We start from the raw sequence: 26198 nt of genomic DNA, 5'->3' as shown, positions 1-26198 counted from the left end.
TCTGACACCCGCCTCTGACTGCCCTGCCATCTCTGACCCGCCTCTGACTACCCTGCCATCTGTGACTCGCTTCTGACTGCCCTGCGATCTCTGACACCCGCCTCTGACTGCCCTGCCATCTTTGACTCGACTCTGACTGCCCTGCCATCTCTGACCCGCCTCTGACTGCCCTGCCATCTCTGACCCGCCTCTGACTACCCTGCCATCTCTGACCCGCCTCTGAATACTCTGCCATCTCTGACCCGCCTCTGAATACTCTGCCATCTCTGACCCGCCTCTGACTGCCCTGCCATCTCTGACACCCGCCTCTGACTGCCCTGCCATTTCTGACACCCGCCTCTGACTGCCCAGCCATCTCTGACCCGCCTCTGACTGCCCTGCCATCTCTGACACCCGCCTCTGACTGCCCTGACATCTCTGACCCGCCTCTGACTGCCCTGCCATCCCTGACCCTCCTCTGACTACCCTGCCATCTCTGACCCGCCTCTGACTACCGTGCCATCTCTGACCCGCCTCTGACTGCCCTGCCATCTCTGACACCAGCCTCTGACTGCCCTGCCATCTCTGACCCGCCTCTGACTGCCCTGCCATCTCTGACCCGCCTCTGACTGCCCTGCCATCTTTGACTCGACTCTGACTGCCCTGCCATCTCTGACCCGCCTCTGACTGCCCTGCCATCTCTGACACCCGCCTCTGACTGCCCTGCCATCTCTGACCCGCCTCTGACTACCCTGCCATCTCTGACACCCGCCTCTGACTGCCCTGCCATCTCTGAAACCCGCCTCTGACTACCCTGCCATCTCTGACACCCGCCTCTGACTGCCCTGCCATCTCTGACCCACCTCTGACTGCCCTGCCATCTCTGACACCCGCCTCTGACTGCCCTGCCATCTCTGACACCCGCCTCTGACTGCCCTGCCATCTCTGACCCACCTCTGACTGCCCTGCCATCTCTGACACCCGCCTCTGACTGCCCTGCCATCTCTGACACCCGCCTCTGACTGCCCTGCCATCTCTGACCCGCCTCTGACTGCCCTGCCATCTCTGACCCGCCTCTGACTGCCCTGCCATCGCTGTGCTCGTGTGGTTGTCAGGACCTCTGTTTCCCGCAGATGCTGCAGGCCGGGCTCCCGGAGCTCTGCACGGTGGAGGATGTGAAATACGTCCACGAGAAGCTGCGCCCGTCTGACTCCGACCTGGAGGCCGCCCATTACTTCACCAGGTACGGGCTAGCAGTATGGCGGCTGGCAGCCTGCGCCGCACCGTGCCGCGAGTGACCGGACCTGACCTTAAGTGTTTCCTTCTGCAGCAAAATCAAGGAAAGTCTGGAGAGTCCGTCCGTAAAGCTGAACTTCCTGATCCACGCCTTCGCCAACATGACGCCGTCCGACCTGAGCGGAAAGAGCGAAGCCGTCACCCCGTCCCTCACCAAATTCATCCGGAGAGCGACGGCAAAGAGCGTGCAGAAAGTACAGAAGGCGGTGCGTGCTCTGCAGAGGGACCGCGACTGGTGTGAGGGCTGCTAAGGACCTGGTGGCGGCTCAAGGACTCGGTTACTGCGCCATGCCTTCATTAGTGGCAGAGCGTGGTGACCAGTCATTAGTGGTGGAGCGAGGTGACCAGTCATTAGTGGTGGGGCGAGGTGACCAGTCATTAGTGGTGGAGCGAGGTGACCAGTCATTAGTGGTGGAGCGAGGTGACCAGTCATTAGTGGCGGAGCGAGGTGACCAGTCATTAGTGGCGGAGCGAGGTGACCAGTCATTAGTGGCGGAGCGAGGTGACCAGTCATTAGTGGTGGAACGAGGTGACCAGTCATTAGTGGTGGGGCGAGGTGACCAGTCATTAGTGGTGGAGCGAGGTGACCAGTCATTAGTGGTGGAGCGAGGTGACCAGTCATTAGTGGCGGAGCGAGGTGACCAGTCATTAGTGGCGGAGCGAGGTGACCAGTCATTAGTGGCGGAGCGAGGTGACCAGTCATTAGTCGTGGAGCGAGGTGACCAGTCATTAGTGGCGGAGCGAGGTGACCAGTCATTAGTGGCGGAGCGAGGTGACCAGTCATTAGTCGTGGAGCGAGGTGACCAGTCATTAGTCGTGGAGCGAGGTGACCAGTCATTCGTGGCGGAGCGAGGTGCCCAGTCATTAGTGGCGGAGCGTGGTGACCAGTCATTAGTGGCGGAGCGAGATGACCAGTCATTAGTGATGGAGCGAGGTGACCAGTCATTAGTCGTGGAGCGAGGTGACCAGTCATTAGTGATGGAGCGAGGTGACCAGTCATTAGTGGCGGAGCGAGGTGACCAGTCATTAGTGACGGAGCGTGGTGACCAGTCATTAGTGGCGGAGCGAGGTGACCAGTCATTAGTGATGGAGCGAGGTGACCAGTCATTAGTCGTGGAGCGAGGTGACCAGTCATTAGTGGCGGAGCGAGGTGACCAGTCATTAGTGGCGGAGCGTGGTGACCAGTCATTAGTGGCGGAGCGTGGTGACCAGTCATTAGTGATGGAGCGAGGTGACCAGTCATTAGTGATGGAGCGAGGTGACCAGTCATTAGTCGTGGAGCGAGGTGACCAGTCATTAGTGGCGGAGAGTGGTGACCAGTCATTAGTGATGGAGCGAGGTGACCAGTCATTAGTGATGGAGAGAGGTGACCAGTCATTAGTCGTGGAGCGTGGTGACCAGTCATTAGTGGCGGAGCGTGGTGACCAGTCATTAGTGATGGAGCGAGGTGACCAGTCATTAGTGGTGGGGCGAGGTGACCAGTCATTAGTGGTGGAGCGAGGTGACCAGTCATTAGTGGTGGAGCGAGGTGACCAGTCATTAGTGGCGGAGCGAGGTGACCAGTCATTAGTGGCGGAGCGGGATGACAAGTCCTCGGTGGTGGAGCGGGGTGATGAGCCCTAGGTGAACGTGTGGTGGCTCTGGTCTCCTTTGATTGGGTCACATAGGGCTTCGGATGTCACGTTGATCAGTCAGCGGCTTCATAGTTACCTCTTTCATACGGTTGATAAAAGACAAATTTCCAAGTTCAGCTGAGGCACGATGCCCGCGGTGGAGCACGATGCCCGCGGTGGAGTACGATGATTGCGGTGGAGTACGATGATTGCTGTGGAGCACGATGATTGCTGTGGAGCACAATGATTGCGGTGGAACACGATGCCAGCGGTGGAGCACGATGCCCGCGGTAGAGCACAATGATTGCTGTGGAGCACGATAATTGCGGTGGAGCACGATGCCCGCGGTGGAGCACGATGCCCGCGGTGGAGCACAATGATTGCGGTGGAGCACGATGCCCGCGGTGGAGCATGATGCCCGCGGTGGAGCACGATGCCCGCGGTAGAGCACGATGCCCGCGGTAGAGCACGATGGTTGCGGTGAAGCACGATGATTGCGGTGGAGCACGATGCCCGCGGTGGAGCACGATGATTGCGGTGGAGCGCGATGCCGGCGGTGGAGCACGATGATTGCGGTGGAGCACGATGCCCGCGGTGGAGCACGATGCCCACGGTTGAGCATGATGATTGCGGTGGAGCACGATGCCCGCGGTGGAGCACGATGCCGGCGGTGGAGCACGATGCCGGCGGTGGAGCACGATGATTGCGGTGGAGCACGATGCCCGCGGTGGAGCATGATGCCCGCGGTGGAGCACGATGCCCGCGGTAGAGCACGATGCCCGCGGTAGAGCACGATGATTGCGGTGGAGCACGATGCCCGCGGTGGAGCACGATGCCGGCGGTGGAGCACGATGCCGGCGGTGGAGCACGATGATTGCGGTGGAGCACGATGCCCGCGGTGGAGCACGATGCCCGCGGTGGAGCACGATGCCGGCGGTGGAGCACGATGCCCGCGGTGGAGCACGATGCCCGCGGTGGAGCACGATGCCGGTGGTGGAGCACAATGCCCGCGGTGGAGCACAATGCCCGCGGTGGAGCACGATGCCGGTGGTGGAGCACGATGCCCGCGGTGGAGCACGATGCCCGCGGTGGAGCACGATGATTGCGGTGGAGCACGATGCCCGCGGTGGAGCACGATGCCGGTGGTGGAGCACAATGCCCGCGGTGGAGCACGATGCCCGCGGTGGAGCACGATGCCCGCGGTGGAGCACGATGATTGCGGTGGAGCACGATGATTGCGGTGGAGCACGATGCCGCTGGTGGAGCACGATGCCCGCGGTGGAGCACGATGCCCGCGGTAGAGCACGATGATTGTGGTGGAGCACGATGCCGGTGGTGGAGCACGATGCCCGCGGTGGAGCACAATGATTGCGGTGGAGCACAATGTTCAGTGACTACACAGATGTGACTGATACATTAAGAGCCTCCTCCATGTGCAGCAGACGTCGCCATCACTCCCAGGGCTGAGACTCCACGTCTCCTCTTCTATCAGATGCTGATCATCTTCGCTCCGTGGGGTCCCAGCTCGTCACACCCGCTCACCATGCTGCTGTCGTCGTGCGCTGGTCGCCCTTTGCATTCATCCATGAGGTTGGAGATTCCAGAGATCAGATTTCTGAATCATCCCTATTTCAGATGTGTGGATCCTCAGCCCCCATGGTCCTCTGTATCAGGTGGAGTCTGGCGGGTCGTTGGTCGTGATCATCCAGTGGGTCATTGGTCATGTGATCATCTGACAGGTCATTGGTCATGTGGTCGTCTGGTGGGTTGTTGGTCATGTGATTATCTGACGTGTCATTGATCATGTGATCGTCTGGCGGGTCGTTGGTCATGTGATTATCTGACAGGTCATTGGTCATGTGATCATCTGGCGGGTTGTTGGTCATGTGATCGTCTGGCGGGTCGTTGGTCATGTGATCGTCTGGCGGGTCGTTGGTCATGTGATTATCTGAACGGATCATTGGTCATGTGATCGTCTGGCGGGTTGTTGGTCATGTGATAATCTGGCGGGTTGTTGGTCATGTGATCGTCTGGCGGGTCGTTGGTCATGTGATCGTCTGGCGGGTCGTTGGTCATGTGATCGTCTGGCGGGTCGTTGGTCATGTGATCGTCTGGCGGGTCGTTGGTCATGTGATTATCTGAACGGATCATTGGTCATGTGATCGTCTGGCGGGTTGTTGGTCATGTGATAATCTGGCGGGTTGTTGGTCATGTGATTATCGCTCCCTGTGTCCCAGATTCTGATTGGCTGTTCTGTTTCCTTAGAGTGGGCGGATCCTCAGTGAGCTTGGAGTGCTTGTTGGCACTGAGCCGGCGGGCACAGCAGGTAAGTGTCCAGTCTGTTAGATGATTATCACATACAGAGAACTTGTCATTGCTGACTGTTTCCTTTCTTGGTAGACTGTGAGCGGAGCGTTCAGCTTCATGTTTCGTTCTCGGCGCCGCGGCTCTGGGTTCTGCTGAAACACCTGAGGAATATTGTAAGTGGTCTTGCGAGTCCTCCATTGCCATTTCCTCCTGCAGCGTCATCGCCCCCCTCTCCCGCTTTACCCCTGGTGTGGTGCAGCTGAGCCCAGTGTGCGCATTAATGGGGGGTCTGTGGATTTTGTGCTTTCAGTACCTGCCAGACGGGTCAGAGTCCAGCTCCAGCGTCATCGTCTCCCTGCACACTAGAACCTGCCAAATATCCAGCCACAAGGTGAAGTCCCAGGCACGGACATGTGCCCCCATCTTCAACCAGCTGGTACGTACCATCACATGACCAGAGGTGGCGCTCCACTACCCCCTGTTGTTCCACCAGTGGTAATGTATGACCTGGGAAATAACACCACTCGTCCTCTGCCGCAGCTGCAGTTCTCGGCCCCACAGTTGGACGGTTACTTCCTGAAGATCCTGGTGCAGAGCAGAGGAACGTCCCTCGGACAGCTGAGGCTCCCGCTGAGCACCGTACGGCTACAAGAAGACATCTGGTACCGCCTGGGAGCCTGAGCCACCGCCTGAGAACCTGAGCCGCCGCCTGGGAGCCTGAGCCGCCTCCTGGGAGCCTGAGCCGCTGCCTGGGAGCCTGAGCCACCTCCTGGGAGCCTGAGCCGCCGCCTGGGAGCCTGAGCCATTGCCCGGGAGCCTGAGCCACCGCCTGGGAGCCTGAGCCGCCGCCTGGGAGCCTGAGCCATTGCCTGGGAGCCTGAGCCGCCTCCTGGGAGCCAGAGCCGCCGCCTGGGAACCTGAGCCGCCGCCTGGGAACCTGAGCCGCCTCCTGGGAGCCTGAGCAGCCGCCTGGGAGCCTGAGCAGCCGCCTGGGAACCTGAGCCGCCGCCTGGGAGCCTGAGCCGCCTCCTGGGAGCCTGAGCCATTGCCCGGGAGCCTGAGCCACCGCCCGGGAACCTGAGCCGCCTCCTGGGAGCCTGAGCCGCCTCCTGGGAGCCTGAGCCATTGCCCGGGAGCCTGAGCCACCGCCCGGGAACCTGAGCCGCCGCCTGGGAGCCTGAGCCGCCGCCTGGGAGCCTGAGCCATTGCCTGGGAGCCTGAGCCATTGCCTGGGAGCCTGAGCCGCCTCCTGGGAGCCTGAGCCGCCGCCTTGGAGCCTGAGCCACCACCGAAAGGAACATCGCACAATGCAGCAGATACAAGTATCCTACAACTATAGGGCACAGACATTCAGGACTCCGGGAGAAGCCCACGGGCCACTTCTGAGGACCCCGGGAGGAGCCCATGGGCCACTTATGACACACAGTAACTGGCCGCTCTCCGGGGACTACAAATAACGCAGCCATAGTATGGGGATTTCATGTGTGAATGGCAGCTCGCAGGAACGTCGCATCATTACAAACGAGTCCGAATATTACATAATATACAAATACTCTCTGGGGATTACACATTACAGACAATCACTCTCTGGAGCTGTTGCTGTTATTTTATCAGTGGCTGCTCCCCGGAGATTACATCTCGTACGTGGCTGCTCCCTGGGAATTACGTCACATAAAACTCTACTCTCTGGAGATTACATCTTGTCCGTGGCTGTTCTCTGGAGATTACATCTCGTGCGTGGCTGTTCTCTGGAGATTACATCTCGTGCGTGGCTGTTCTCTGGAGATAACATCTCGTGCGTGGCTGTTCTCTGGAGATAACATCTCGTGCGTGGCTGCTCTCTGGAGATTACATCTCGTGCGTGGCTGCTCTCTGGAGATTACATCTCGTGCGTGGCTGCTCTCTGGAGATTACATCTCGTGCGTGGCTGCTCTCTGGAGATTACATCTCGTACGTGGCTGCTCTCTGGAGATTACATCTCGTGCGTGGCTGCTCTCTGGAGATTACATCTCGTGCGTGGCTGCTCTCTGGAGATTACATCTCGTGCGTGGCTGCTCTCTGGAGATTACATCTCGTGCGTGGCTGCTCTCTGGAGATTACATCTCGTGCGTGGCTGCTCTCTGGAGATTACATCTCGTGCGTGGCTGTTCTCTGGAGATTACATCTCGTGCGTGGCTGCTCTCTGGAGATTACATCTCGTGCGTGGCTGTTCTCTGGAGATTACATCTCGTGCGTGGCTGTTCTCTGGAGATTACATCTCATGCGTGGCTGCTCTCTGGAGATTACATCTCGTATGTGGCTGCTCTCTGGAGATTACATCTCGTGCGTGGCTGTTCTCTGGAGATTACATCTCGTGCGTGGCTGTTCTCTGGAGATTACATCTCGTGCGTGGCTGTTCTCTGGAGATTACATCTCGTGCGTGGCTGTTCTCTGGAGATTACATCTCGTGCTTGGCTGCTCTCTGGAGATTACATCTCGTGCGTGGCTGCTCTCTGGAGATTACATCTCGTGCGTGGCTGCTCTCTGGAGATTACATCTCGTGCGTGGCTGCTCTCTGGAGATTACATCTCGTGCGTGGCTGCTCTCTGGAGATTACATCTCGTGCGTGGCTGCTCTCTGGAGATTACATCTCGTGCGTGGCTGCTCTCTGGAGATTATATCTCGTGCGTGGCTGCTCTCTGGAGATTACATCTCGTGCGTGGCTGCTCTCTGGAGATTACATCTCGTGCGTGGCTGTTCTCTGGAGATTACATCTCGTACGTGGCTGTTCTCTGGAGATTACATCTCGTACGTGGCTGTTCTCTGGAGATTACATCTCGTACGTGGCTGCTCCCTGGAGATTACATCTCGTGCGTGGCTGCTCTCTGGAGATTACATCTCGTGCGTGGCTGCTCTCTGGAGATTACATCTCGTGCGTGGCTGTTCTCTGGAGATTACATCTCGTGCGTGGCTGTTCTCTGGAGATTACATCTCGTACGTGGCTGTTCTCTGGAGATTACATCTCGTACGTGGCTGCTCTCTGGAGATTACATCTCGTGCGTGGCTGCTCTCTGGAGATTACATCTCGTGCGTGGCTGCTCTCTGGAGATTACATCTCGTGCGTGGCTGTTCTCTGGAGATTACATCTCGTGCGTGGCTGCTCTCTGGAGATTACATCTCGTGCGTGGCTGTTCTCTAGAGATTACATCTCGTACGTGGCTGTTCTCTGGAGATTACATCTCGTACGTGGCTGCTCTCTGGAGATTACATCTCGTGCGTGGCTGCTCTCTGAAGATTACATCTCGTGCGTGGCTGTTCTCTGGAGATTACATCTCGTGCGTGGCTGCTCTCTGGAGATTACATCTCGTGCGTGGCTGCTCTCTGGAGATTACATCTCGTATGTGGCTGCTCTCTGGAGATTACATCTCGTGCGTGGCTGCTCTCTGGAGATTACATCTCATGCGTGGCTGTTCTCTGGAGATTACATCTCGTATGTGGCTGCTCTCTGGAGATTACATCTCGTGCGCGGCTGTTCTCTGGAGATTACATCTCGTGCGTGGCTGCTCTCTGGAGATTACATCTCGTGCGTGGCTGTTCTCTGGAGATTACATCTCGTGCGTGGCTGTTCTCTGGAGATTACATCTCGTGCGTGGCTGCTCTCTGGAGATTACATCTCGTGCGTGGCTGTTCTCTGGAGATTATATCTCGTATGTGGCTGCTCTCTGGAGATTACATCTCGTATGTGGCTGCTCTCTGGAGATTACATCTCGTGCGTGGCTGCTCTCTGGAGATTACATCTCGTGCGTGGCTGTTCTCTGGAGATTACATCTCGTGCGTGGCTGCTCTCTGGAGATTACATCTCGTATGTGGCTGCTCTCTGGAGATTACATCTCGTATGTGGCTGTTCTCTGGAGATTACATCTCGTATGTGGCTGTTCTCTGGAGATTACATCTCGTATGTGGCTGTTCTCTGGAGATTACATCTCGTATGTGGCTGCTCTCTGGAGATTACACCACATAGTCGGCCGCTCTCTGGAGATTACACCACATAGTCGGCTGCTCTCTGGAGATTACACCACATAGTGGGTCGCTCTCTGGGAATTACACCACATAATTGCCCGCTCTCTGGGGATTACACCACATAGTCGGCCGCTCTCTGGAGATTACACCACATAGTCGGTCGCTCTCTGGAGATTACACCACATAGTCGGTCGCTCTCTGGGGATTACACCACATAATTGCCCGCTCTCTGGGGATTACACCACATAGTCGGTCGCTCTCTGGAGATTACACCACATAGTCGGCCGCTCTCTGGAGATTACACCACATAGTTGGCCGCTCTCTGGAGATTACACCACATAGTCGGCCGCTCTCTGGGGATTACACCACATAGTCGGCCGCTCTCTGGAGATTACACCACATAGTCGGCCGCTCTCTGGGGATTACACCACATAGTCGGTTGCTCTCTGGGGATTACACCACATAATTGCCCGCTCTCTGGGGATTACACCACATAGTTGGCCGCTCTTAGGAGATTACACCACATAGTCGGCCGCTCTCTGGGGATTACACCACATAGTTAGCCGCTCTCTGGAGATTACACCACATAATTGGCCGCTCTCTGGGGATTACACCACATAGTCGGCCGCTCTCCGAGGATTACACCACATAGTCGGCCGCTCTCTGGAGATTACACCACATAGTCGGTCGCTCTCTGGGGATTACACCACATAGTCGGTCGCTCTCTGGAGATTACACCATATAGTCGGTCGCTCTCTGGAGATTACACCACATAGTCGGTCGCTCTCTGGAGATTACACCACATAGTCGGCCGCTCTCAGGAGATTACACCACATAGTCGGTCGCTCTCTGGAGATTACACCACATAGTCGGTCGCTCTCTGGAGATTACACCATATAGTCGGCCGCTCTCAGGAGATTACACCACATAGTCGGTCGCTCTCTGGAGATTACACCACATAGTCGGTCGCTCTCTGGAGATTACACCACATAGTCGGCCGCTCTCTGGAGATTACACCACATAGTCGGCCGCTCTCTGGAGATTACACCACATAGTCGGCCGCTCTCTGGGATTACGTATCTTCTGACTTTACATTTGAGGTTTATTATGGACAGGGAATAATTTGGATTTTTACATTTCTCCATTTAAGTCGACATGCCAGAGCCGGTACGTCACTCTCCACGAGGAGAAACGTTACCCCTTAGATCTATTTAAGTCTTAATTAAAATCTTTAAATTTCATGATTTTTGTGTTTTCTTCAGTCAGATCCAGAGCTGCATTCACAATTCTGCAGGTTGCTGCAGGATCTCTCATGCAGAGATGGAGGGGTTAAATTAATGGCACATACACCTGGATGGTAAAGCTATATGGCTTGTTTTATTGCGGAGCGGTGCCATCGCAGCGGGCGGCGGTTACTGATAATAGATGTGAACAAACAGGGCGGCGGGCGACAGCGATTGGCCGTACTTGTTCAGCAGAGGAATGATACGATATCCTACGAAGAAAGAGCGAAACATGAGCCGATCATTGATGGTGGCGGTATTAATGTGCGCAGGTGATGGCGGCTGAACCGCTTCCTCCTGGCATCAGATGAGCGCGGCGTGATCCGTGGATTTGCAGCACAGATCGGTATGTGGCGGCCGTGCCCGGGTAGACACTGTCCAGTCATTAGGCCAAGTGGTGGACAGCAGATAATGGCGGAAGTACAGCAACCATGGCGGCATCATTACAGAAATACAGCGCCATCTTACCCGCCGACTGCTGGCAGGGGTGTGGCCACAAGTCATGTCATGTGACCCAGCTCATTAGCATAACACCATGTTGCCAATGACTCCTGTGAGGGATGTGGCCAGGAGCGGTTACCCTGTAGAAAAGTATGTGACCCCCCACCGGGCTCACCAGGCCAGTGTCCGTTACAGGGGAAAGTTAGGCTAGTGATGTGATCTGATCAGACTGTCTGAAGAGAGGGGTCTATAAAGCAAATATGGGGGCTAGATATTAACTGGATCGTCCGGAGTGGTGCATTCCAGAAAACTGATGCAGCACGAGAAAAGTCATGGAGACAGAAATGGAAGGATTGTACAGGATATTAGCCTCAGATCAGGTGCAGAATGAAGGTAGGGTGAAGAGGATGGGTAGGTGGTAGACAGAGAAGAGGAGGAGATGTAGGGTGGTGCAGCACTGTGGAGAGGATGGGTAGGTGGTAGACAGAGATGAGGAGGAGATGTAGGGTGGTGCAGCACTGTGGAGAGGATGGGTAGGTGGTAGACAGAGATTAGGAGGAGATGTAGGGTGGTGCAGCACTGTGGAGAGGATGGGTAGGTGGTAGACAGAGATGAGGAGGAGATGTAGGGCGGTGCAGCACTGTGGAGAGGACGGGTAGGTGATAGACAGAGATGAGGAGAAGATGTAGGATGGTGCAGCACTGTGGAGAGGACGGGTAGGTGGTAGACAGAGATGAGGAGGAGATGTAGGGCGATGCAGCACTGTGGAGAGGATGGCTAGGTGGTAGACAGAGATGAGGAGAAGATGTAGGGCGGTGCAGCACTGTGGAGAGGACGGGTAGGTGATAGACAGAGATGAGGAGGAGATGTAGTGCGGTGCAGCACTGTGGAGAGGACGGGTAGGTGATAGAGAGAGATGAGGAGGAGATGTAGGGTGGTGCAGCACTGTGGGAGGACGGGCAGGTGGTAGACAGAGATGAGGAGGAGATGTAGGGTGGTGCAGCACTGTGGAGAGGACGGGTAGGTGGTAGACAGAGATGAGGAGGAGATGTAGGGTGGTGCAGCACTGTGGATAGGACAGGTAGGTGGTAGACAGAGATGAGGAGGAGATGTAGGGCGGTGCAGCACTGTAGAGAGGACGGGTAGGTGATAGAGATGAGGAGGAGATGTAGGGTGGTGCAGCACTGTGGGAGGACGGGCAGGTGGTAGACAGAGATGAAGAGGAGATGTAGGGCGGTGCAGCACTGTGGAGAGGACGGGTAAGTGATAGAGAGCGATGAGGAGGAGATTTTGGGTGGTGCAGCACTGTGGAAAGGATGGGTAGGTGGTAGACAGAGATGAGTAAGAGATGTAGGGTGGTGCAGCACTGTGGAGAGGACTGGTAGGTGATAGAGAGCGATGAGGAGGAGATGTAGGGCGGTGCAGCACTGTGGAGAGGATGGGTAGGTGATAGAGAGCGATAAGGAGGAGATTTTGGGTGGTGCAGCACTGTGGAGAGGACAGGTAGGTGATAGAGAGAGATGAGGAGCAGATGTAGGGTGGTGCAGCACTGAGGAGAGGATGGGTAGGTGGTAGACACATGAGTAAGAGATGTAGGGCGGTGCAGCACTGTGGTGAGGACAGGTAGGTGATAGACAGAGATGAGGAGGAGATGTAGGGCGGTGCAGCACTGTGGAGAGAACGGGTAGGGTAGTAGACAGAGATGAGGAGGAGATGTAGGGCGATGCAGCACTGTGGAGAGGATGGGTAGGTGATAGAGATGAGAAGGAGATGTAGGGTGGTGCAGCACTGTGGAGAGGATGGGTATCATGGTAGACAGAGATGAGGAGGAGATGTTGGGTGGTGCAGCACTGTGGAGAGGACAGGTAGGTGATAGAGAGAGATGAGGAGGAGATGTAGGGTGGTGCAGCACTGTGGAGAGGACGGGTAGGTGGTAGACAGAGATGAGGAGGAGATGTAGGGCGGTGCAGCACTGTGGAGAGGACAGGCAGGTGATAGACAGATGAGGAGGAGATGTAGGGTGATGCAGCACTATGGAGAGGACGGGTAGGTGATAGAGATGAGGAGATGTAGGGTGATACAGCACTGTGGAGAGGACGGGTAGGTGATAGAGAGAGATGAGGAGGAGATGTAGGGTGGTGCAGCACTGGAGAGGACGGGTAGGTGGTAGACAGAGATGAGGAGGAGATGTAGGGCGGTGCAGCACTGTGGAGAGGACAGGTAGGTGATAGAGAGAGATGAGGAGGAGATGTAGGGTGATGCAGCACTGCGGGGAGGATGGGTAGGTGATAGAGATGAGGAGATGTAGGGTGGTGCAGCACTGTGGAGAGGACAGATAGGTGAAAGAGAGAGATGAGGAGGAGATGTAGGGTGGTGCAGCACTGTGGAGAGGACAGGTAGGTGGTAGACAGAGATGAGGAGAAGATGTGGGGCGGTGCAGCACTGTGGAGAGGACGGGTAGGTGATAGACAGAGATGAGGAGAAGATGTAGGATGGTGCAGCACTGGAGAGGACGGGTAGGTGGTAGACAGAGATGAGGAGGAGATGTAGGGTGGTGCAGCACTTTGGAGAGGACAGGTAGGTGGTAGACAGAGAAGAGGAGGAGATGTAGGGTGGTGCAGCACTGGAGAGGATGGGTAGGTGATAGACAGAGATGAGGAGGAGATGTAGGGCGGTGCAGCACTGTGGAGAGGATGGGTAGGTGATAGACAGAGATGAGGAGAAGATGTAGGGCGGTGCAGCACTGTGGAGCGGATGGGTAGGTGGTAGACAGAGATGAGGAGGAGATGTAGGGTGGTGCAGCACTTTGGAGAGGACAGGTAGGTGGTAGACAGAGATGAGGAGGAGATGTAGGGCGGTGCAGCACTGTGGAGAGGACGGGTAGGTGATAGACAGAGATGAGGAGAAGATGTAGGATGGTGCAGCACTGTGGAGAGGACGGGTAGGTGGTAGACAGAGATGAGGAGGAGATGTAGGGCGATGCAGCACTGTGGAGAGGATGGCTAGGTGGTAGACAGAGATGAGGAGAAGATGTAGGGCGGTGCAGCACTGTGGAGAGGACGGGTAGGTGATAGACAGAGATGAGGAGGAGATGTAGGGCGGTGCAGCACTGTGGAGAGGACGGGTAGGTGATAGAGAGAGATGAGGAGGAGATGTAGGGTGGTGCAGCACTGTGGGAGGACGGGCAGGTGGTAGACAGAGATGAGGAGGAGATGTAGGGTGGTGCAGCACTGTGGAGAGGACGGGTAGGTGGTAGACAGAGATGAGGAGGAGATGTAGGGTGGTGCAGCACTGTGGATAGGACAGGTAGGTGGTAGACAGAGATGAGGAGGAGATGTAGGGCGGTGCAGCACTGTGGAGAGGACGGGTAGGTGATAGAGATGAGGAGGAGATGTAGGGTGGTGCAGCACTGTGGGAGGACGGGCAGGTGGTAGACAGAGATGAAGAGGAGATGTAGGGCGGTGCAGCACTGTGGAGAGGACGGGTAGGTGATAGAGAGCGATGAGGAGGAGATTTTGGGTGGTGCAGCACTGTGGAAAGGACAGGTAGGTGATAGAGAGAGATGAGGAGGAGATGTAGGGTGGTGCAGCACTGCGGAGAGGATGGGTAGGTGGTAGACAGAGATGAGTAAGAGATGTAGGGTGGTGCAGCACTGTGGAGAGGACGGGTAGGTGGTAGACAGAGATGAGGAGGAGATGTAGGGTGGTGCAGCACTGTGGATAGGACAGGTAGGTGGTAGACAGAGATGAGGAGGAGATGTAGGGCGGTGCAGCACTGTGGAGAGGACGGGTAGGTGATAGAGATGAGGAGGAGATGTAGGGTGGTGCAGCACTGTGGGAGGACGGGCAGGTGGTAGACAGAGATGAAGAGGAGATGTAGGGCGGTGCAGCACTGTGGAGAGGACGGGTAGGTGATAGAGAGCGATGAGGAGGAGATGTAGGGTGGTGCAGCACTGCGGAGAGGATGGGTAGGTGGTAGACAGAGATGAGTAAGAGATGTAGGGTGGTGCAGCACTGTGGAAAGGACGGGTAGGTGATAGAGAGCGATGAGGAGGAGATGTAGGGCGGTGCAGCACTGTGGAGAGGATGGGTAGGTGATAGAGAGCGATAAGGAGGAGATTTTGGGTGGTGCAGCACTGAGGAGAGGATGGGTAGGTGGTAGACACATGAGTAAGAGATGTAGGGTGGTGCAGCACTGTGGAGAGGATGGGTAGGTGATAGAGAGCGATAAGGAGGAGATGTAGGGCGGTGCAGCACTGTGGAGAGGATGGGTAGGTGATAGAGAGCGATAAGGAGGAGATTTTGGGTGGTGCAGCACTGTGGAGAGGACAGGTAGGTGATAGAGAGAGATGAGGAGCAGATGTAGGGTGGTGCAGCACTGTGGAGAGGATGGGTAGGTGGTAGACACATGAGTAAGAGATGTAGGGTGGTGCAGCACTGTGGAGAGGACTGGTAGGTGATAGAGAGAGATGAGGAGGAGATGTAGGGCGGTGCAGCACTGTGGAGAGAAAGGGTAGGTGATAGAGATGAGAAGGAGATGTAGGGTGGTGCAGCACTGTGGAGAGGATGGGTAGGTGATAGAGATGAGAAGGAGATGTAGGGTGGTGCAGCACTGTGGAGAGGATGGGTAGGTGAAAGAGATGAGGAGGAGATGTAGGGTGGTGCAGCACTGTGGAGAGGACAGGTAGGTTATAGAGAGAGATGAGGAGGAGATGTAGGGTGGTGCAGCACTGTGGAGAGGACGGGTAGGTGGTAGACAGAGTTGAGGAGTTGAAGGGGGAGCAGAACTGTGGAGAGGACAGGTAGGTGATAGAGAGAGATGAGGAGGAGATGTAGGGTGGTGCAGCACTGTGGAGAGGATGGGTAGGTGGTAGACAGAGATGAGGAGGAGATGTAGGGCGGTGCAGCACTGTGGAGAGGACGGGTAGGTGATAGACAGAGATGAGGAGAAGAAGTAGGATGGTGCAGCACTGTGAAGAGGACGAGTAGGTGGTAGACAGAGATGAGGAGGAGATGTAGGGTGGTGCAGCACTGTGGAGAGGACAGGTAGGTGGTAGACAGAGATGAGGAGGAGATGTAGGGCGGTGCAGCACTGTGGAGAGGACGGGTAGGTGATAGAGAGAGATGAGGAGGAGATGTAGGGTGGTGCAGCACTGTGGGAGGATGGGAAGGTGGTAGACAGAGATGAGGAGGAGATGTAGGGTGGTGCAGCACTGTGGAGAGGACGGGTAGGTGATAGAGAGCGATGAGGAGATTTTGGGTGGTGCAGCACTGTGGAGAGGACAGGTAGGTGATAGAGAGAGATGAGGAGGAGATGTAGGGTGGTGCAGCACTGTGGAGAGGACAGGTAGGTGATAGAGAGAGATGAGGAGGAGCTGTAGGGTGGTGCAGCACTGTGGAGAGGATAGGTAGGTGATAGAGAGAGATGAGGAGGAGATGTAGGGCAGTGCAGCACTGTGGAGAGGACGGGTAGGTGATAGACAGAGATGAGGAGAAGATGTAGGATGGTGCAGCACTGTGGAGAGGACGGGTAGGTGGTAGACAGAGATGAGGAGGAGATGTAGGGCGGTGCAGCACTGTGGAGAGGACGGGTAGGTGATAGACAGAGATGAGGAGAAGATGTAGGATGGTGCAGCACTGTGGAGAGGACGGGTAGGTGGTAGACAGAGATGAGGAGAAGATGTAGGGCGGTGCAGCACTGTGGAGAGGACGGGTAGGTGATAGACAGAGATGAGGAGAAGATGTAGGATGGTGCAGCACTGTGGAGAGGACGGGTAGGTGGTAGACAGAGATGAGGAGGAGATGTAGGGTGGTGCAGCACTGTGGAGAGGACGGGTAGGTGGTAGACAGAGAAGAGGAGGAGATGTAGGGTGGTGCAGCACTGTGGAGAGGATGGGTAGGTGGTAGACAGAGATGAGGAGAAGATGTAGGGTGGTGCAGCACTGTGGGAGGACGGGCAGGTGGTAGACAGAGATGAGGAGGAGATGTAGGGTGGTGCAGCACTGTGGAGAGGACGGGTAGGTGGTAGACAGAGATGAGGAGGAGATGTAGGGCGGTGCAGCACTCTGGAGAGGACGGGTAGGTGATAGAGAGAGATGAGGAGGAGATGTAGGGTGGTGCAGCACTGTGGGAGGACGGGCAGGTGGTAGACAGAGATGAGGAGGAGATGTAGGGTGGTGCAGCACTGTGGAGAGGACGGGTAGGTGGTATACAGAGATGAGGAGGAGATGTAGCGCGGTGCAACACTCTGGAGAGGACGGGTAGGTGATAGAGAGAGATGAGGAGGAGATGTAGGGTGGTGCAGCACTGTGGCAGGACGGGCAGGTGGTAGACAGAGATGAGGAGGAGATGTAGGGTGGTGCAGCACTGTGGAGAGGACAGGTAGGTGATAGAGAGAGATGAGGAGGAGATGTAGAGTGGTGCAGCACTGTGGAGAGGACAGGTAGGTGGTAGACAGAGATGAGGAGGAGATGTTGGGCGGTGCAGCACTGTGGAGAGGACGGGTAGGTGATAGAAAGTGATGAGGAGGAGATTTGGGGTGGTGCAGCACTGTGGAGAGGACAGGTAGGTGATAGAGAGAGATGAGGAGGAGATGTAGGGTGGTGCAGCACTGCGGAGAGGATGGGTAGGTGGTAGACAGAGATGACTAAGAGATGTAGGGTGGTGCAGCACTGTGTAGAGGACTGGTAGGTGATAGAGAGAGATGAGGTGGAGATGTAGGGTGGTGCATCACTGCGGAGAGGATGGGTAGGTGGTAGACAGAGATGACTAAGAGATGTAGGGCGGTGCAGCACTGTGGAGAGGACGGGTAGGTGATAGAGATGAGGAGGAGATGTAGGGTTGTGCAGCACTGTGGAGAGGACGGGTAGGTGATAGAGAGAGATGAGGAGGAGATGTAGGGTGGTGCAGCACTGCAGAGAGGATGGGTAGGTGGTAGACAGAGATGACTAAGAGATGTAGGGCGGTGCAGCACTGTGGAGAGGACGGGTAGGTGATAGAGATGAGGAGGAGATGTAGGGTTGTGCAGCACTGTGGAGAGGATGGGTAGGTGATAGAGATGAGGAGGAGATGAAGGGTGGTGCAGCACTGTGGAGAGGATGGGTAGGTGAAAGAGATGAGGAGGAGATGTAGGGTGGTGCAGCACTGTGGAGAGGACAGGTAGGTGATAGAGAGAGATGAGGAGGAGATGTAGGGTGGTGCAGCACTGTGGAGAGGACGGGTAGGTGGTAGACAGAGTTGAGGAGTTGTAGGGGGAGCAGAACTGTGGAGAGGACAGGTAGGTGGTAGACAGAGATGAGGAGGAGATGTAGGGCGGTGCAGCACTGTGGAGAGCATGGGTAGGTGACAGATAGGTGATAGAGAGCGATGAGGAGGAGATGCAGGGCGGTGCAGCACTGTGGAGAGGATGGGTAGGTGACAGAGAGCGATAAGGAGGAGATTTTGGGTGGTGCAGCACTGTGGAGAGGACGGGTAGGTGATAGATAGAGATGAGGAGGAGATGTAGGGTGGTGCAGCACTGCGGAGCGGATGGGTAGGTGGTAGACAGAGATGAGTAAGAGATGTAGGGTGGTGCAGCACTGTGAAGAGGACTGGTAGGTGATAGAGAGAGATGAGGAGGAGATGTAGGGCGGTGCAGCACTGTGGAGAGAACGGGTAGGGTAGTAGACAGAGATGAGGAGGAGATGTAGGGCGATGCACCACTGTGGAGAGGATGGGTAGGTGATAGAGCTGAGGAGGAGATTTTGGGTGGGGCAGCACTGTGGGGAGGACGGGTAGGTGATAGACAGAGATGAGGAGGAGATGTAGGGTTGTGCAGCACTGTGGAGAGGATGGGTAGGTGATAGAGATGAGGAGGAGATGTAGGGTGGTGCAGCACTGTGGAGAGGATGGGTAGGTGAAAGAGATGAGGAGGAGATGTAGGGTGGTGCAGCACTGTGGAGAGGACAGGTAGGTGATAGAGAGAGATGAGGAGGAGATGTAGGGTGGTGCAGCACTGTGGAGAAGATGGGTAGGTGAAAGAGATGAGGAGGAGATGTAGGGTGGTGCAGCACTGTGGAGAGGACAGGTAGGTGATAGAGAGAGATGAGGAGGAGATGTAGGGTGGTGCAGCAATGTGGAGAGGACGGGTAGGTGGTAGACAGAGTTGAGGAGTTGTAGGGGGAGCAGAACTGTGGAGAGGACGGGTAGCATGGTAGACAGAGATGAGGAGGAGATGTAGGGCGGTGCAGCACTGTGGAGAGGACGGGTAGGTGATAGACAGAGATGAGGAGAAGATGTAGGATGGTGCAGCACTGTGAAGAGGACGGGTGGGTGGTAGACAGAGATGAGGAGGAGATGTAGGGTGGTGCAGCACTGTGGAGAGGACAGGTAGGTGACAGAGAGAGATGAGGAGGAGATGTAGGGTGGTGCAGCACTGTGGAGAGGACAGGTAGGTGGTAGACAGAGATGAGGAGGAGATGTAGGGCGGTGCAGCACTGTGGAGAGGACGGGTAGGTGATAGAGAGAGATGAGGAGGAGATGTAGGGTGGTGCAGCACTGTGGGAGGACGGGCAGGTGGTAGACAGAGATGAGGAGGAGATGTAGGGCGGTGCAGCACTGTGGAGAGGACGGGTAGGTGATAGAGAACGATGAGGAGGAGATTTTAGGTGGTGCAGCACTGTGGAGAGGACAGGTAGGTGATAGAGAGAGATGAGGAGGAGATGTAGGGTGGTGCAGCACTGCGGAGAGGATGGGTAGGTGGTAGACAGAGATGAGTAAGAGATGTAGGGTGGTGCAGCACTGTGGAGAGGACTGGTAGGTGATAGAGAGAGATGAGGAGGAGATGTAGGGCGGTGCAGCACTGTGGAGAGAACGGGTAGGGTAGTAGACAGAGATGAGGAGGAGATGTAGGGCGATGCAGCACTGTGGAGAGGATGGGTAGGTGATAGAGATGAGGAGGAGATTTTGGGTGGTGCAGCACTGTGGGGAGGACGGGTAGGTGATAGAGATGAGGAGGAGATGTAGGGTGGTGCAGCACTGTGGAGAGGATGGGTAGGTGATAGAGATGAGGAGGAGATGTAGGGTGGTGCAGCACTGTGGAGAGGATGGGTAGGTGAAAGAGATGAGGAGGAGATGTAGGGTGGTGAAGCACTGTGGAGAGGACAGGTAGGTGATAGAGAGAGATGAGGAGGAGATGTAGGGTGGTGCAGCACTGTGGAGAGGACGGGTAGGTGGTAGACAGAGTTGAGGAGTTGTAGGGGGAGCAGAACTTTGGAGAGGACAGGTAGCATGGTAGACAGAGATGAGGAGGAGATGTAGGGCGGTGCAGCACTGTGGAGAGGACGGGTAGGTGGTAGACAGAGATGAGGAGGAGATGTAGGGTGGTGTAGCACTGTGGAGAGGACAGGTAGGTGATAGACAGAGATGAGGAGAAGATGTAGGATGGTGCAGCACTGGGAAGAGGACGGATAGGTGGTAGACAGAGATGAGGAGGAGATGTAGGGTGGTGTAGCACTGTGGAGAGGACAGGTAGGTGGTAGACAGAGATGAGGAGGAGATGTAGGGCGGTGCAGCACTGTGGAGAGGACGGGTAGGTGATAGAGAGAGATGAGGAGGAGATGTAGGGTGGTGCAGCACTGTGGGAGGACGGGCAGGTGGTAGACAGAGATGAGGAGCAGATGTAGGGCGGTGCAGCACTGTGGAGAGGACGGGTAGGTGATAGAGAGCGATGAGGAGGAGATTTTGGGTGGTGCAGCACTGTGGAGAGGATAGGTAGGTGATAGAGAGAGATGAGGAGGAGATGTAGGGTGGCGCAGCACTGTGGGAGGACGGGTAAGTGATAGAGATGAGGAGGAGATGTAGGGTGGTGCAGCACTGTGGAGAGGATGGGTAGGTGATAGAGAGAGATGAGGAGGAGATGTAGGGCGGTGCAGCACTGTGGAGAGGACAGTTAGGTGGTAGATAGAGATGAGGAGGAGATGTAGGGTGGTGCAGCACTGTGGAGAGGACGGGTAGGTGGTAGACAGAGATGAGGAGGAGATGTAGGGTGGTGCAGCACTGTGGAGAGGACAGGTAGGTGGTAGACAGAGATGAGGAGGAGATGTAGGGCGGTGCAGCACTGTGGAGAGGACGGGTAGGTGATAGAGAGAGATGAGGAGGAGATGTAGTGTGGTGCAGCACTGTGGAGAGGACAAGTAAGTGATAGAGAGAGATGAGGAGGAGATGTAGAGTGGTGCAGCACTGTGGAGAGGACAGGTAGGTGGTAGATAGAGATGAGGAGGAGATGCAGTGTGGTGCAGCACTGTGAAGAGGACAGGTAGGTGATAGAGAGAGATGAGGAGGAGATGTAGGGCAGTGCAGCACTGTGGAGAGGATGGGTAGGTGATAGAGAGAGATGAGGAGGAGATGTAGGGTGGTGCAGCACTGTGGAGAGGATGGGTAGGTGATAGAGATGAGGAGGAGATGTAGGGTGGTGCAGCACTGTGGAGAGGATGGGTAGGTGATAGAGAGAGATGAGGAGGAGATGTAGGGTGGTGCAGCACTGTGGAGAGGACAGGTAGGTGATAGAGAGAGATGAGGAGGAGATGTAGGGTGGTGCAGCACTGTGGAGAGGACAGGTAGGTGGTAGAAAGGTGAGGAAGAGATGTAGGGTGGTGCAGCACTGTGGAGAGGATGGGTAGGTGGTAGAAAGAGATGAGGAGGAGATGTAGGGTGGTGCAGCACTGTGGAGAGGATGGGTAGGTGATAGAGAGAGATGAGGAGGAGATGTAGGGCGGTGCAGCACTGTGGAGAGGACGGGTAGGTGATAGAGAGAGATGAGGAGGAGATGTAGGGCGGTGCAGTACTGTAGAGAGGACGAATAGGGTGGTAGACAGAGATGAGGAGGAGATGTAGGGTGGTGCAGCACTGTGAAGAGGACAGGTAGGTGGTAGAAAGAGATGAGGAGGAGATGTAGGGTGGTGCAGCACTGTGGAGAGGACGGGTAGGTGGTAGACAGAGATGAGGAGGAGATGTAGGGCGGTGCAGCACTGTGGAGAGGACGGGTAGGTGATAGAGAGAGATGAGGAGGAGATGTAGGGCAGTGCAGCACTGTGGAGCGGATGGGTAGGTGATAGAGAGAGATGAGGAGGAGATGTAGGGCGGTGCAGCACTGTGGAGAGGACAGGTAGGTGGTAGATAGAGATGAGGAGGAGATGTAGGGTGGTGCAGCACTGTGGAGAGGATGGGTAGGTGATAGAGAGAGATGAGAAGGAGATGTAGGGTGGTGCAGCACTGTGGAGAGGATGGGTAGGTGATAGAGAGAGATGAGGAGGAGATGTAGGGTGGTGCAGCACTGTGGAGAGGACGGGTAGGTGGTAGACAGAGATGAGGAGGAGATGTAGGGTGGTGCAGCACTGTGGAGAGGACAGGTAGGTGGTAGACAGAGATGAGGAGGAGATGTAGGGCGGTGCAGCACTGTGGAGAGGACGGGTAGGTGGTAGACAGAGATGAGGAGGAGATGTAGGGTGGTGCAGCACTGTGGAGAGGACAGGTAGGTGGTAGACAGAGATGAGGAGGAGATGTAGGGCGGTGCAGCACTGTGGAGAGGACGGGTAGGTGATAGAGAGAGATGAGGAGGAGATGTAGGGTGGTGCAGCACTGTGGAGAGGACAGGTAGGTGGTAGATAGAGATGAGGAGGAGATCTAGGGTGGTGCAGCACTGTGGAGAGGACAGGTAGGTGGTAGAAAGAGATGAGGAGGAGATGTAGGGTGGTGCAGCACTGTGGAGAGGACGGGTAGGTGGTAGACAGAGATGAGGAGGAGATGTAGGGTGGTGCAGCACTGTGGAGAGGACAGGTAGGTGGTAGAAAGAGATGAGGAGGAGATGTAGGGTGGTGCAGCACTGTGGAGAGGACAGGCAGGTGATAGAGACAGATGAGGAGGAGATGTAGGGTGGTGCAGCACTGTGGAGAGGACAGGTAGGTGGTAGAAAGAGATGAGGAGGAGATGTAGGGTGGTGCAGCACTGTGGAGAGGACGGGTAGGTGATAGAGATGAGGAGGAGATGTAGGGTGGTACAGCACTGTGGATAGGACGGGTAGGTAATAGAGAGAGATGAGGAGGAGATGTAGGGTGGTACAGCACTGTGGATAGGACGGGTAGGTAATAGAGAGAGATGAGGAGGAGATGTAGGGTGGTGCAGCACTGTGGAGAGGATGGGTAGGTGATAGAGATGAGGAGGAGATGTAGGGTGGTGCAGCACTGTGGAGAGGACAGGTAGGTGGTAGACAGAGATGAGGAGGAGATGTAGGGTGGTGCAGCACAGTGGAGAGGATGGGTAGGTGGTAGACAGAGATGAGGAGGAGATGTAGGGTGGTGCAGCACAGTGGAGAGGATGGGTAGGTGATAGAGAGAGATGAGGAGGAGATGTAGGGTGGTACAGCACTGTGGATAGGACGGGTAGGTAATAGAGAGAGATGAGGAGGAGATGTAGGGTGGTGCAGCACTGTGGAGAGGATGGGTAGGTGATAGAGATGAGGAGGAGATGTAGGGTGGTGCAGCACTGTGGAGAGGACAGGTAGGTGATAGAGAGAGATGAGGAGGAGATGTAGGGTGGTGCAGCACTGTGGAGAGGATGGGTAGGTGATAGAGAGAGATGAGGAGGAGTTGTAGGGTGGTGCAGCACTGTGGAGAGGACAGGTAGGTGATAGAGAGAGATGAGGAGGAGATGTAGGGTGGTGCAGCACTGTGGAGAGGATGGGTAGGTGATAGAGAGAGATGAGGAGGAGATGTAGGGTGGTGCAGCACTATGGAGAGGACGGGTAGGTGATAGAGAGAGATGAGGAGGAGATGTAGGGTGGTGCAGCACTGTGGAGAGGATGGGTAGGTGATAGAGAGAGATGAGGAGGAGATGTAGGGTGGTGCAGCACTGTGGGGAGGACGGGTAGGTGATAGAGAGAGATGAGGAGGAGATGTAGGGTGGTGCAGCAGTTTGGAGAGGATGGGTAGCATGGTAGACAGAGATGAGGAGATGTAGGGCAGTGTAACACTGTGGAGAGGATGGGTAGGTGATAGAGAGAGATGAGGAGGAGATGTAGGGTGGTGCAGCACTGTGGAGAGGACAGGTAGGTGATAGAGAGAAATGAGGAGGAGATGTAGGGCAGTGCAGCACTGTGGAGAGGATGGGTAGGTGATAGAGAGAGATGAGGAGGAGATGTAGGGTGGTGCAGCACTGTGGAGAGGATGGGTAGGTGATAGAGAGAGATGAGGAGATGTAGGGTGGTGCAGCACTGTGGAGAGGACCGGTAGACAGAGATGAGGAGATGTAGGGCGGTGCAGCACAGTGGAGAGGATGGGTAGGTGATAGAGAGAGATGAGGAGGAGTTGTAGGGCGGTGCAGCACTGTGGAGAGGATGGGAAGGTGATAGAGAGAGATGAGGAGGAGATGTAGGGCGGTGCAGCACTGTGGAGAGGATAGTTAGGTGATAGAGAGAGATGAGGAGGAGTTGTAGGGCGGTGCAGCACTGTGGAAAGGACAGGTAGGTGATAGAGAGAGATGAGGAGGAGATGTAGGGTGGTGCAGCACTGTGGAGAGGATGGTTAGGTGATAGAGAGAGATGAGGAGGAGTTGTAGGGCGGTGCAGCACTGTGGAGAGGATGGGTAGGTGATAGAGAGAGATGAGGAGGAGATGTAGGGTGGTGCAGCACTGTGGAGAGGACGGGTAGGTGATAGAGAGAGATGAGGAGGAGATGTAGGGTGGTGCAGCACTGTGGAGAGGATGGGTAGGTGATAGAGAGAGATGAGGAGGAGATGTAGGGTGGTGTAGCACTGTGGAGAGGACAGGTAGGTGATAGAGAGAGATGAGGAGGAGATGTAGGGTGGTGCAGCACTGTGGAGAGGACGGGTAGGTGATAGAGAGAGATGAGGAGGAGATTTTGGGTGGTGCAGCACTGTGGAGAGGACAGGTAGGTGGTAGACAGAGATGAGGAGGAGATGTAGGGCAGTGCAGCACTGTGGAGAGGATGGGTAGGTGATAGAGAGAGAGGAGGAGGAGATGTAGGGCAGTGCAGCACTGTGGAGAGGATGGGTAGGTGATAGAGAGAGATGAGGAGGAGATGTAGGGTGGTGCAGCAGTGTGGAGAGGACCGGTAGGTGGTAGACAGAGATGAGGAGGAGATGTAGGGCATTGAAGCACTGTGAAGAGGACAGATAGGTGGTAGACAGAGATGAGAAGGAGATGTAGGGCGGTGCAGCACTGTGGAGAGGACAGATAGGTGGTAGACAGAGATGAGGAGGAGATGTAGGGCGGTGCAGCACTGTGGAGAGGACAGGTAGGTGGTAGACAGAGCTGAGGAGGAGATGTAGGGCGGTGCAGCACTGTGGAGAGGACGGGTAGGTGATAGACAGAGATGAGTAGGAGATGTAGGGCGGTGCAGCACTGTGGAGAGGATGGGTAGGTGGTAGACAGAGATGAGGAGGAGATGTAGGGTGGTGCAGCACTGTGGAGAGGACGGGTAGGTGGTAGAAAGAGATGAGGAGGAGATGTAGGATGGTGCAGCACTGTGGAGAGGACGAGTAGGTGGTAGAGAGAGATGAGGAGGAGATGTAGGGTGGTGCAGCACTGTGGAGAGGACGAGTAGGTGGTAGAGAGACATGAGGAGGAGATGTAGGGTGGTGCAGCACTGTGGAGAGGATGGGTAGGTGGTAGACAGAGATGAGGAGGAGATGTAGGGCGGTGCAGCACTGTGGAGAGGACGGGTAGGTGGTAGACAGAGATGAGGAGGAGATGTAGAGCGGTGCAGCACTGTGGAGAGGACGAATAGGGTGGTAGACAGAGATGAGGAGATGTAGGGTGGTGCAGCACTGTGGAGAGGACGGGTAGGTGGTAGACAAAGATGAGGAGGAGATGTAGGGCGGTGCAGCACTGTGGAGAGGACGGGTAGAGGGTTAGAGAGAGATGAGGAGGAGATGTAGGGTGGTGCAGCACTGTGGAGAGGATAGGTAGGTGATAGAGAGAGATGAGGAGGAGATGTAGGGTGGTACAGCACTGTGGAGAGGACGGGTAGAGGGTTAGAGAGAGATGAGGAGGAGATGTAGAGCGGTGCAGCACTGTGGAGAGGACGAATAGGGTGGTAGACAGAGATGAGGAGATGTAGGGTGGTGCAGCACTGTGGAGAGGACGGGTAGGTGGTAGACAGAGATGAGGAGGAGATGTAGGGCGGTGCAGCACTGTGGAGAGGACGGGTAGAGGGTTAGAGAGAGATGAGGAGGAGATGTAGGGTGGTGCAGCACTGTGGAGAGGATAGGTAGGTGATAGAGAGAGA

General features: G+C 55.8%; 2 protein-coding genes across 13 annotated transcripts in view; one reads left to right on the top strand and one right to left on the bottom strand.

Annotated features, from left to right (window-relative positions):
* The window catches only part of PIK3C2G (phosphatidylinositol-4-phosphate 3-kinase catalytic subunit type 2 gamma), a 168776-nt gene extending 161885 nt beyond the window's left edge, over positions 1 to 6891 (top strand). For all 10 annotated transcript variants that reach the window (XM_073650578.1, XM_073650580.1, XM_073650579.1 and 7 more), the window contains 6 exons: positions 1113 to 1222; positions 1310 to 1481; positions 5154 to 5214; positions 5289 to 5368; positions 5506 to 5631; positions 5736 to 6891. In XM_073650578.1, the coding sequence (XP_073506679.1) occupies positions 1113 to 1222; positions 1310 to 1481; positions 5154 to 5214; positions 5289 to 5368; positions 5506 to 5631; positions 5736 to 5876 (690 nt within the window). In that variant the 3' untranslated portion in view covers positions 5877 to 6891. The remainder of the gene's footprint in view (positions 1 to 1112; positions 1223 to 1309; positions 1482 to 5153; positions 5215 to 5288; positions 5369 to 5505; positions 5632 to 5735) is intronic.
* A 3661-nt stretch (positions 6892 to 10552) lies between these two features.
* The window catches only part of PLCZ1 (phospholipase C zeta 1), a 162195-nt gene continuing 146549 nt past the window's right edge, over positions 10553 to 26198 (bottom strand). For all 3 annotated transcript variants that reach the window (XM_073650570.1, XM_073650572.1, XM_073650571.1), the window contains one exon: positions 10553 to 10689. In XM_073650570.1, the coding sequence (XP_073506671.1) occupies positions 10607 to 10689 (83 nt within the window). In that variant the 3' untranslated portion in view covers positions 10553 to 10606. The remainder of the gene's footprint in view (positions 10690 to 26198) is intronic.

Source organism: Phyllobates terribilis, unplaced genomic scaffold, assembly GCF_046119375.1.
Source record: "Phyllobates terribilis strain yellow unplaced genomic scaffold, ASM4611937v1 Scaffold_10__3_contigs__length_209671492, whole genome shotgun sequence".
NCBI classification, from domain to species: Eukaryota; Metazoa; Chordata; class Amphibia; order Anura; family Dendrobatidae; genus Phyllobates; species Phyllobates terribilis.
The sequence above is the reverse complement of the archived record's forward strand: the minus strand, read 5'-3'. Positions and strand labels throughout refer to the sequence as shown.